Raw genomic sequence first — 12,208 nt, forward strand, 5'->3', positions numbered from 1 at the left:
TTAAAAGGGAACAGCTGTCAACGAAACCCCAACATAAAAAACTGGGATATTCTGGTGACATAAAAAAAAAAATCCTGAAAAATGAACAGCAAAAAAAGTGTCTTTTTAGGACCTCAAAGTCACCTTAAAGTAGTGTTCCTCAACCTTAGCCACTTTTAAGATGGCTGGACCAACTCCCAGAATTCCCCAGCCAGCCATGTCGCTGGCTGGGGGATTCTGGGAGTTGAAGTCCACCCATCTTAAAAGTGGCTAAGGTTGAGAGCAGTGGCTTCAGAGTGATGTCATCCCTCTACTGGTGAGTGATTGGTCCTCGGCCGATCAGTAATTTGGTGGGTGGGACAGGAAAACCCTCTTCAAGCCGCTTTGTGCTGGGGGGGGGGCTCTGAAATTTAGGGATGGGTAAGTCAGAATGCAGACCTTCCCACAGGAATCTTCCCAAAAGGAAGAGCCGGATCGAGTTTCTGCACATGCAAAAGTGCAAAAAAACATCCTGCTGTCTCAAATGCAGGAAAGGGGGGGCCTTGCTCACCTCACCCCTCATGTGCCACCCCCACCCCCACCTCACACCAAAGCTTGCTCAAACCACAGACCAATGACGGAGTGAGTGACTCAGAGGAAAAGTATTTACAACACACAGGACTTCTCTAAAAAGCAGAGATCTTTTAACAAAAAAGCCATCCTCCTCTTAAAAATCTCCCACCCTCCTCCCCCTTCCAGCCTTTAAGTACGTTTTGGGATTGACCTGTTGAACTTCCAGCTCAAGACCTCGAGAGGCTGAATCGATGGCTCCAGGGCAGTGGCTGGCTCTCTCGTCCCTTGGACCACCAGATCTTCCCTGGGGGATCCCCCAAACCTTGTGCAGTTGGACCTCAGAGACCCAGGGAGACGACAACAGCCTTGAGCGACGACGTTGTGTTGACGTGGGCTTGGGCCTGGGTGTGCACGTGCCGGCGTGTAGTTTTGTAGAAAACGACATTCACAAAAGTTCCTTAGCCCAACTATGTTTGCAGATGCTGGTGAAGAGCGCCAACAGAGTTAGCCCTTAGAATTTGGCACAGGTAACTTCCAGCAATTCCTCAGGGAGGGAGGGAGGGAGGGAGGGAGGGAGGGAGGGAGGGGTGATGCTGTCCTTGTCACCCACACACCTCCTCAGTTCCTGGGGCGGGCTTTGCTACAAAGGTGGGGAGGGAGGGAGGGAGGAAGGCCCCTGCCCTTCCCCTCAGTTGGGGTCACAAAGGAGAGAACGGGGGAGAAGGAGGGGGAAGCTCTGGCATCCAGAGGCGCCCTGGAGGGTCTCCCACCGAGCCCAGGAACCCTCTCAAACCCGAGAGACGCAGGCTGGCACCAGGCCGTTGTCCCCCCGTCCTGGCGGGGCGCCTCCTTCCCTGGCCTCCAAGCCCCTCAGCTGCGCCGTGGGTCACACTGAGGTCTCCGACTGCAGCCGCATGACAAACTTGTGCGATTTGGGGTCCACAAACTGCTCCGAGAGCTTAAAAAAGGGGATCTTTTTGGTGCTGACCACGAGGCTGAAATCCTGGCGTTTCAGGACGAAGACCACCCCGTCCTTCAGCCCGTCGGTCACGGGCTCCTCGCTGACCAGAGTCCACTGCTTGGCCAGCCAGCGGTCCTTGTGGTACTGGATGGTGGGGCCTGCGGTCAGGTAGCGCTCCAGGAAGGCCTGCGAAGAGGCAAGGAGAGCAGAGGCGCATCAAACAAGACCACCTGGGGTTTCCAGAAACATTTGCAATTCAGAGCGGTAACGCTAAACCAAAGTCTATTATTTCCAGGGCCCATATCCCCAAAAGTTGTAGCTCAGCAAACGTCCTCGACTTACGACAATTTGAGCCCAAAGTTTCTGTTGCTAAGTGAGACAGTTAAGTGAATTTTGCCCCATTTTACAACCTTTCTTGCCCCGGTTCTTAAGGGAATCCCTGCAGCTGTTAATTTAGTAACCCGGTCGTTAAGTGACTCCAGCTTCCCCGTTGACTTTGCTTGTCAGGAGGTCGCAAAAGGGGATCACGTGACCCCGGGAGACGCTGCAACCGTCATAACTATGAGTCAGTTGCCGAGCGTCCGAATTTTGATCACTTGACCCTGGGGAGGCTGCAAGGGTCGTAAGTGTGAGAAACGGTCGTAAGTCACTTTTTCAATGCCGTTGTAACTTTGAATGGTCAGTAAATGAACAGTTGTAAGTTGAGGACTACCTGAAATAGTTAACACCAACAATAATATTTAAAATGAACCTAAAGGTTTGCTAAGATCTGGTTATCGGATCGGCTTGAGTTAAATATTACCCATTTCACCCTCTTTTTGATTAGGTCCTTGGGCGCCCCCTGGTGGTGCTGTGGCTCCCCTGGTGCCCTTGAGCACCGGCCTTAAGTTAAATCCCACGCTGACTCTTAAATATGTTAAATCTTTGCGCTCCTTCTTCAGCTGAAATCCCCCTGCTGTCTGATAAAAGACAAGCCTAAGATCAGGGGTAGTCAACCTTGGCTCTTTTATGACTCGTGGACTTCAACTCCCAGAATTCCTGAGCCAGCTGTGCTGGCTCAGGAATTCTGGGAGTTGAAGTCCACGAGTCATAAAAGAGCCAAGGTTGACTACCCCTGCCTAAGATCTTCATTCCTGCCCAGGACCCGGGGCGTCCATGCCGCCGTTTGGAGTGGCAGAATTCAGAAACCGGCCAGAAGGAAACACTGGCAGTCCTCAACTCACAACACAATTGGGGCAGGAATTCCCACTGCTAAGCGATGCGGTCATTAAGGGGATTCATCATATGACAGCGCCCAATTTTACAATCCCCTCACAACAGTCATTAAGCGAATTCAGCTTCTCCCCCGCTCCCCCCATTAACGTTGCTTGTCGGAAGAACCACAGGAAGGTCCAAATGGCTGTTGTGCGAGCGAGGGGACGCCACGACTGTTTAAGTGAGAGGACTGGTCGTACGTCACGGACTATCTGCACCAGCAGGGGGAAAAATCTTAAACCAAAACTAAGAAGCCAATAATTCTGACTCCACAACAGTTCCCAATTCAGGACTGTTCACTATCCTGCTCTATTGCATTTGAACCTCCATGTTCAAAAGCAATCTACCTCGGACTGTCAGATGACACAAGCAGCAGCCGAGTTGATTTGAAAATCTGCCCTGCAGCTTCTTCCCGAATATCCTCCCTGCCTGGTGTGACTGCATTTCCCCATGGTGCTGAACCCTGCGCAGTGAGGCCTGGGCCTCACTGGCAGCACCGGCTGGAAGGTGGGGAGGCAGAGGCGACTCACACCCACCCACCCATCCAAGCTACCCTATCATTAAAGAAGCAAGGAGCACCCAGATCCTGTCAAAATTCTCTTCTCCTTTGGAAGAAAACTCCAAAGAGCAATCCCCAAGATCAACTGGATCACGAAACGGTTTCTCAGGCTGTAAAAGAGACACGGGGAGATTCGTCCTTTCAGACTTGCAAGATTCTGTTAATGTAGCCTTACTTGGCCAAGTTTCCTGGCTGGCCTACCTGGTAAGGCTGACATTCTTTCTGCAGAATAATTCAACTGAACCAGAGGACCTGCGATGGAAACCACCACCTGCCTGCAGCCATGGTTCCCTCCCACCGCCACCCCCTCCCCGCCCGGCTACCTTGGGCGTCATGTCGTGGGTGATGCAGAACTCCAGGTGCTGAAGGATGCTCTCCATCGTGTGGTACGGCTGCTGCTTGGTGGTGCGCAGGTACTTCTGCATGGCCCGGGCCATGGAGGCGAAGATGGCCTGGGCGGCCTCCCGGGGGTCCATGATCTCCCGCGGGTTCTTCTGGTCCTCCTCCTGGAGCCGTTTGATGTGTGTGAAGGCCTCTTCCACAGCCACCACCAACCTGCAGAGACGGAGGCCTCGTCACAGCAAGCCACGGTCTCCAAAGCGTCCCCCCCCCTCCTCCAGGGCCAACCAGGATGGAGAAGAGGACGGAGCTCCATCTTCAGCACAGACGAAGCTGCCCACCAGGGCGCACACATTCACAAACTCTCATTTGAGGTTTTGCCAGCACAGGGGAAGAAGTAAAGGACCCTAAAAAGGGCTCCCAAGCAAGAGGAAGGAAGAGGGGGGGGTGATCCTGGGGGAGGGCCATCTACTCCCTAACTTCTCTAACAGATTACCTGCACTCACTTCACCCTCCAGTTTGGACCCCGCCAGGATTTCCAGCATTTTGACAGTACAATTTGTCTTTCTGCATTCTAATCTGCTTACCAGGTGCTTACAACTGTGATGTGGAAAGCACATTACAACTCTCCTAAGCTCGACGTTAATCCTATTACTGAGGACGGCAGCCTGCATGAAGCTCGTCGGGGCAGGAGCCCTTTCAGTCAGGATTGAATCTGTTTTCCAAACTGACAGAAGAGAATATTTTCAGCCTGGCTTTGAACTGTAAGGGCCTTGCTGCTCCCAGAGATTGGTGGTTTTTTTGCAGTTTTTTCATTACCCAGTTAGGTAACATCATCAGTGCTAGAAAGGACTGGGGGGGGTGTGTGTGAGGAGGAGGAGGAGGAGCAGGAGCAGGAGGAAGACAACGACTGTGGGGTCCTGGCTGCTCTCTAAGCCTGCTGGTTTTCTTGCAGATGTTTCATGATCCAACTAGGGAACATCATCAATATTAGAAGGGAGGGGGGTTTGTGGAAACAGGAGGAGGAGGAGGAGTCCTGGGTGCTCTCTGAGCTTGGTTGTTTTCTTGCAGACGTTTCCCGACCCAACTAGGTAACTCCATCAGTGCTAGCAGCAACTAGTAGCTAGCTGGGTAAGGAAACGTCTGCAAGAAAACAACCAAGGCTCAAAGAGCACTCAGGATCCCACAGTTTTCCAAATCAAATTCCAACGCTGAAGCCAATTAACACTTGGGGTCATTGGATATAAGATGGGTAGCAAATAAATTTCATAACTAAATAAATGGGACACCTCCAAAACCAATTCGGCAATTCCTTGGAAGTGGAGCTGATCCGAGGATTTTTCTCCCAAACCAACTCAAGAATTCACACACCTACAAGGGTCCAATTTCAGCTGTCAGGAATCTTCCCTCTGCGGGAATCTGAGCTTGTTTCCTTTCTCAGTTAGGAAAGACTCTTCCAGTCCCACACACACACATACAAACACACACACACACACACAGGCCCTTTTGATGGGACGCACCTTGCTCGCCGTTTGCGCACCCGGCGCTCATGTTCGGCTTCCTCGTAGTAGTACTCGTTGTGGCTGTTGTCCCGCCTCCGGGCAGCTGCAGCAATAACAGCTCGCGATTGGCTGGTTGAGTTGTTGGTTGTGTTCTCTGGACGGAGGAGAGAGGGAAGATTCAACGGAGTTATTGAGATGCCTCTAAAACCTGAAGTCCTCAAAGTGGAGGATCAGAAGCACCATCATTCCAGCAGGGGGTTGGACTAGAAGACCTCTAAGGTCCCTTCCAGCCCTATGATTCTAAAGGAAGAGTCTGTCTCTTCACTTAGATGGAGAATAATGTGCCTTGCTGAAAAACACAAACAACCCCCCAAAACTGGGCCACCAAATTCTCTGTTTCATGCTCTACGTCAGCGTTTTTCAACCTTGGCAGCTTGGAGATTTTCCGACTTCAACTCCCAGAATTCCCCAACTTATGATCACAGTTGAGACCGGAATTTTGATTGTTAAACAATGCAGTCATAAATCAAGTAACCATGTGACCAGAGTCAATTTTACAACCATTTTTACCACAGTTGTGAAGTGAATTTGGCCTCCCCCATTGACTTAGCTTGTAGGAAACCAGCCGGGAAGATCAAAAATCACAGACATAAATGCGAGCTGGTTTGCCAAGTGCCCGAATTGTGATCACGACTGCAGGGATGGTGTTAACCGTCATAGCTTGGAGGGTGAGTCCTAAGTTGCTTTGTCCATGGCTGTTATATCTCCGAAGTATTGTTGAACAGTCACACGTCGAGACTTTAGTCCCACAGCGTGTGGATAAATTCCCAAGTGAACCCCCAAACAGCCAGTCCACGTTTGATCTGGGGGGGGGGAGAGGACATGGTGGCTGGGGAATTCTGGGAGTTGAAGTCCACACATCTTCAAGCAGCCAAGGCTGAGATCGACTGGCTTAAAGCAATCAACATTTCTGTCCAGCTGGGGTGATCAGCTGCCCATCTAATCTACCGTTCACAAGAGAGAAGTAAGAATGAAGGAGCCTTTGCTGGGCTGGCACAGACATCAGCACACCCTTCCCACAGCCTGGCACCCCCTAGACACGCTGGGACTGCTCTGCCGGCAGCTGGGAACTCCAGAATTCGCATTGTAAGACATCTGGAGGGCACCAGGCTCGGGATGCCAGCAAAATAACAGTGTAACAGAGTTGGAAGGGACCTTGGAGGTCTTCTAGTCCAACCCCCTGCAGGAAACCTTATACTATTTCAGACAAATGGCTGTCTAATCTTAAAAACTTCCAGTGATGGAGCACCCACAACGTCTGAGGGCCCGCTGTTCCACTGGTTAATTGTCCTCACTGTTAGGAAGCTTCTCCTTAATTCCAGGCTGTTTGTCTGCTTGATTAGTTTCCATCTGTTGTTTCTTGTCCTGCCTTCGGGTGCTTTGGAAAATAGGTTGAACCCCCCCCCCTCTTCTTTGTGGCAGCCCCTCAAATACTGGAAGACTGCTATCGTGTCACCCCTGGTCCTTCTTTTCACTAGACCAGACAACTGTTGTTCTTCGTATATTTTAGCCTCTAGACCCCCGATCATCTCTGTTGCTCTTCTCTGCACTCCTTCTAGAGTCTCAATGTCTGTTTTATATCATGGCAATCAAAACTGGATGCAGTACTCCAAGTGTGGCCTTATCAAGGTATTATAAAGTGGTACTAACGCTTCACGTGATCTTGACACAGATCACGCTCGCCCAGGTCCGAGAAGAACCCGGCGATCAAGTTCGATCTCCAGGAGATCTGGTTGAAGCATCCTGGAAGCTAAGCCGGAGAGCTGGAGGAAAGGAGATTCTGGCCTCTGGGCGGAGGGTGGAGGACTGAACCCCACAGCGTGGGAAGGGGCTGCCAACGCTTACCCTCCCCAAGGGAGTAGACCTTGAAGCCAGACATCTTCTTGGAGAGAACGGACTTGGGCAGGTTGAGCAGGGCCGGGTTGTAGACGGGGAAATCGTGGTAATAATTCTCCAGGATCCACACAGCGACTCTCTGGATGCTGCGGAGAAGGAAACGTTAGATGCAGCTTTAGTTGGACACAACAAGGTAACCGGCGCGATCACCGAGGGATCCAATTACACAGCACAATAAGGCAGAATGTGGCCTGTTTGCTTTCAGCATGATGGTCTTTAGTGTGTCCCTTTTTTATGGCGGAAGGCTGGGCATGAGGGAGGCCACCTCGGCTTCTTCCACAAATGTAAATAATAATAACGATAACAAAAAAATTCTGGATAGTGGACTTTGTAATACTGGAGACCAGGGAAGAAAAAGAACTGGAGAAAAGTGACAAAATACAAAGACCTGCAAATACAGATAGTCCTCAACTTACGACCACAATTGAGCCCAAAATTTATGTTGCTAAGTGAGAAATTTGTTCAGTGAGTTTTGCCCCATTTTATGACTTTTCTCGCCACCTTTGTTAAGCGAATCAGTGCAATTCTTAAATTAGTAACACAGCTGTTAATGTAAATTAGTGAATCCGGCTTCCCCATTGACTTCGCTTGCCAGAAGGTCGCAAAAGGGGATCACGTGACACCCCCCCCGGGACGCTGCGACCCATCATAACTGTGAGTCAGTGGTCGAGCGGCTGAATTTTGATCACGTGACTCTGGGGATGCTGCGACGGTCCTAAGTGAAAAAAAGTCACTTTTTTCGGTGGCGTCGGAACTTGTTACAACAGCCACTAAATGAACTGTTGTAAGTTGAGGACTACCTGTAGAAATCGAACGACTGTGGCAGAAGCGGGCAAAGGTGGCCACAGGCCCCCTGGGGTGCAATCCCAAAACCCCCGGAGGTCCTCTTGAGCACCGCCGGCATTGACAAAATTGGTCGATTGCTGAAGGCAGCCTCCACCCTGGGACGAGACCTTCAACACTGAAGCCCAAAGAACATCGACATCCCCTGAAGGCCACTCAAGGGGTCACCTCAGGAAGCCCCCCCAAGCTTGGAGAACGAACCCCAACCTTTAACAGCATCCAACCGCAGCCCCTGCCCATCCCCGATTGCACCAAGGCGCCACCTCCCGCCCACTTACCTGAGGTGCCCCACGTTGTAGAAGCGGCTGGCCCCGTCGGTGGAGCGCACCACCTTGAGGGTGAAGTGGGGCTGCAGCTGGCGCAGCTCCAGCAGCACCACGGCCAGGTAGTGGACGAAGAGCAGGGCGTCCACCAGCGAGACGGCGTACTGGACGATGCCCTGGTAGTTGGTGTCGCGGGAGTCCAGGATGCGGACGCCGTAGAAGAGCCAGTAGGAGGCCACCAGGAGGAAGACCAGCACCATCAGCAGGGCGCGGAAGACGAAGACCCGCGGGAGGAAGGCCTTGGGGCGGCGGAAGAAGAGCGCCCAGCTGCCCAGCAGCAGGATCAGCAGCTTGAAGGCCACCGAGATGAAGAGGCCCTCGCAGGGGGTCCCGCAGGGGCTCAGCTGCTCCCCCCACAGCAGCTGGGGCAGCAGCATGAAGGCGATGGGGGTCAGGAAGGAGAGGAGGGCCAGGGCCCCTGCCAGCGAGACCCCCAGGTGGCGGGAGCAGTCCAGGTGGGCGCTGTCCTCCATGTCCTTGGTGATGCGCGTGATGTCATCGTGCGAAATGCTGTGCTCGGACGTGCCGGTCACCACAGTGGTCGTCTCGCCCCAGTTGTCATCCTGCCGGGAAACAAAGGCCACAGGGGGAGGGGGTCAAGGGGGGGCGGAACTGTCCCCTCCAGTCGCAAAGGGTCTGGAAAGGACCCCGGGGTTGAAGGTGCCATGCAAGGATCCCAAAAGGACAGAAGCAGAACTGCGGGAACCCCCCCACACACACACATTCAGGCTCTCCCCCCTGCTGGATGATGATGATGATGATAAGAGAGAGAGAGAGAGAGGGAGGGAGGAAAGGAGGAGGGGGGAGATAGATGGCTGCAGGGATGGAGACAGAGAGAAATGACAGATGTTAGAGATAAGAGAGATGGAAGATAAATGGAGGGAGGGCAGGCAGGCAGGCAGGCAAAGGAGGAGCAGGAGCAGAATTCAACCCCGCCACACAGGTGCCAGAGGTGAGGCCACCTGCCCTTCCCGCCTCCTCAAGCCCAGGCCGGAAAGACATCCGCACAGGGAAGCCCCCCAAACTCCACCGAGGGACCCTTTCACTCCATCCCCGGGGGAAAAGCCGAGCCCCCCAGGAGCGGACCCGGAGGCCAGAGGGAGGGCCAAGCGGGGTCCTGGCCTGTCTGCCCGCTCACCCTTTCCTCGCCTCGCGTCGACTCGTTGTCCAGCAGGGGCTCTCCGGGGGCCTGGATGGTGACCGACTTGTCCCCTCGGCTCCCGTCTCGACTCTTGGAGCGGTGCCGCTCTCGGCGGTCTCTGCGGGGCGAGAGGGGGGGTCCCGAGAGTTAAGGGGGCTGCTCAGTTGGCAAGCACTGCAGCACCCACCTTCTCCCTAACCGGCTGCTCCGTGGGGACGGGGAGGCGGGGTCCCCCCTCCAGCTGCTGCTCGTGGAAGAAAGGCGAAGTTAAGGATCTTGCAGGCAGGCAGTCCTCGACTTACAACAGTCTGTTTAGTGACTGATCAAAGAAAGTGACCTTTGATCATTTTTCACAGTTAACTTGGGGTACCCCTTGCATGGAGTCATAGGCCAAAGAATTCGAATCCAGGACAGCCGGGATTACTCGTCACACTACACCCAGGGGGTCTCCCAGGGGGTCTCCAAACTTTAGAGCCGAGGAACTGGCAGTCAGTCAGTCGAGCTTCACACCAGATTCAGCCATAAATCGCAGGCCCTCAGTTCAGCTTTCTGACTCCCAAATATATTGCAACTTGATTAGAATCATTACTGCAGACAAGAACGAAGCCTCCAATGCGACAATCCATTGTTCGGTACAGCGCAAAGGATTCACACCCTTCAAACAAATCTCTGTTCTCAGTCTCAGCGACTTTTAAGATGTGTGGATTTCAAATATGGAGCGGCAGGCAGGGGAATTCTGGGAACTGAAGCACGTTGCTGAGACTGAGAGATACGACTGAGAAATTTGCTGAGTTTAAATTTTAGGCTTCTTCCTTTCCTTTTGCCCTCCAGAGTTAACTGACTCTTGGAGCAGTGGTTCTCAACCTTTATAATGCCGTGACCCCAACCAGTCGTAAGTCGAGAACTAAACCAGTCGTAAGTCGAGGACTAAACCAGTCATAAGTCGAGGACTACCCAACCGGTCATAGGTCGAGGACTTTCCCTGCCCGGGAGCGCCGCGCATGCGTGGTTCCGCCCCCTGCGCCGGCCGAGGCGTAGCTTGCAAGCGGCAGAGACGGAGCAGGCCGACCACCAGCTGGCCCAGCCCAAGGGAGGTAAGGCACCCGCTGGAAAAGGGGAAAAAAATGGCGGACAAAAAAAATGGCGGACAAAAAAATGGCGGACAGCCTTGCTTGGCGACCCCCGTGAAATGGTCGATCGACCCCAAATGGGGTCCCGACCCACAGGTTGAGAACCACTGTCTTGGAGGGTCTCCGGGTGCCCCCTGTGGAAAGGGGGATCTTCCCAAGCCGGACTGAGAAGGAGGCCACCAAGTCCAAACCGCAGCATTCCAGACCATCACTAGGTGGCAGCAAAGACTTCCGGTTCTCTGGCATTCAAATTTGGAACCAGACGGGTGTTTCCATTCTAGCCTTAGCAAACAAGGGCCATAAAGGGGAATATTTGTGGCTCTGGATTGAAAGGAGAGCTCTTTGGTGCTCTCTGAAGTTGGTGGTCTTCCTGCAGACGTTTCATGACCAAACTAGGCAACATTGATTAGTACTGATGATGTTTCCTAATCTGCAAGAAAACCACCAAGCTCAGAGAGCACCAAGGACCCCTTGCAGCAAACACTACTGAACAGAATAAAAGACTACCAGAGTTGGAAGGGACCTCAGAGGTCGTCTAATCCAACTGCCTGCTCAAGCAGGAGCCCCTATGCCGGAAGTCCCCAACCTTTTGAGCACCAGGGACCGGTTCCGTGGAGAGAGGTTTTTCTGCGGACCAGAGGGGGCCCGGTTTTATGTACTGCCTGCATCCCACAGATGAGGCTTTGCTTGTTTGCATAGACCAGTTTCTGGCATGCCGCGGCCCGGTGCCGGTCCACGGACAGGGGGTTGGGGACCCCCGTCTCCAGAGATGCAGCACCCACAACTCTGGGAGGAAAGCTGGTCGGTCTGTCTATCTATCTATCTATCTATCTATCTATCTATCTATCTATCTATCTATCTATCTATCTATCTATCTATCTATCTATCTATCTATCTCTAATCACATATTCTATCTATCATCAGTCATTCTGTCTATATCTATCTACCTACCTACCTACCAATGTATCTTATTTATCTCACAGAATCACAGGGCAGGACCTTGGAGGTCTTCTAGTCCACCACCCCCCTCTCGATCAGGAGACCCGATACCATTTCAGACAAGTGACTGTCCAGGTTCTTCTTAAAAACCTCCAGAGATGGAGCACCCACGACTTCTCAAGGCAAGGCCTCCGACCGATATCCTTGCTGAACCTCCACCAAGGTTCTCCAGATCTTTCCAGTCCACCCCCGGGGCACCTCCTCCCCCTGCCCCAAACACAGCCCACCGGCTGGACAGCTCACCTGGGCTTCCTGGAGCTGCGCGAGTGCCCCGACTTGTAGGAATACCCTGAATATTGCGATTCGTTGTCCATGTTGTCTGAACGCCGAGCCTTGTAGCGATTCACGCTGCTGGATTTGGATCTGGCCGGCCCCGGGACAGCCACCAAGGCAGCCGCGGCCTCCTTCAGAGTCGGCTTCTTTAGGCCGAGGGGCACCTTCAGAAAGTCAACTTTCACCTTGAAGGACTCTATTTTGATCGGCTGGCTGGGCACAAGCTAGAAGAAAAGAGGCGCACCTGTATGGGAGGAAGGCAGGACGGGTTAGCCCCTGTCATCCAACCCACCGAAGAGGACGACCCAAAAAAGGAGAAGGAGCGGAGGGACCAGGAGTCAGACTGACTGTGGGGTTGCAAGTAGAACAGCAGCACCGCAAGAAAGTGAAGCTGCAG

General features: G+C 53.0%; 1 protein-coding gene across 1 annotated transcript; it reads right to left on the reverse strand.

Moving 5' to 3' along the window:
* Positions 1-1,417: 1,417 nt before the first annotated feature.
* Positions 1,418-11,852, reverse strand: VANGL2 (VANGL planar cell polarity protein 2). The gene is made up of 7 exons (XM_015817397.1): positions 11,782-11,852; positions 9,407-9,527; positions 8,224-8,831; positions 7,052-7,188; positions 5,165-5,300; positions 3,629-3,860; positions 1,418-1,678 (listed from the first exon to the last, which is right to left on the reverse strand). Exons 1-7 carry the CDS (start codon positions 11,850-11,852, stop codon positions 1,418-1,420), a joined length of 1,566 nt encoding a protein of 521 aa, XP_015672883.1.
* Between the last annotated feature and the right edge of the window lie 356 nt (positions 11,853-12,208).

Source organism: Protobothrops mucrosquamatus, unplaced genomic scaffold (assembly GCF_001527695.2).
Source record: "Protobothrops mucrosquamatus isolate PMUCROS unplaced genomic scaffold, P.Mucros_1.0 scaffold584, whole genome shotgun sequence".
In the NCBI taxonomy this organism is placed as follows: Eukaryota; Metazoa; Chordata; class Lepidosauria; order Squamata; family Viperidae; genus Protobothrops; species Protobothrops mucrosquamatus.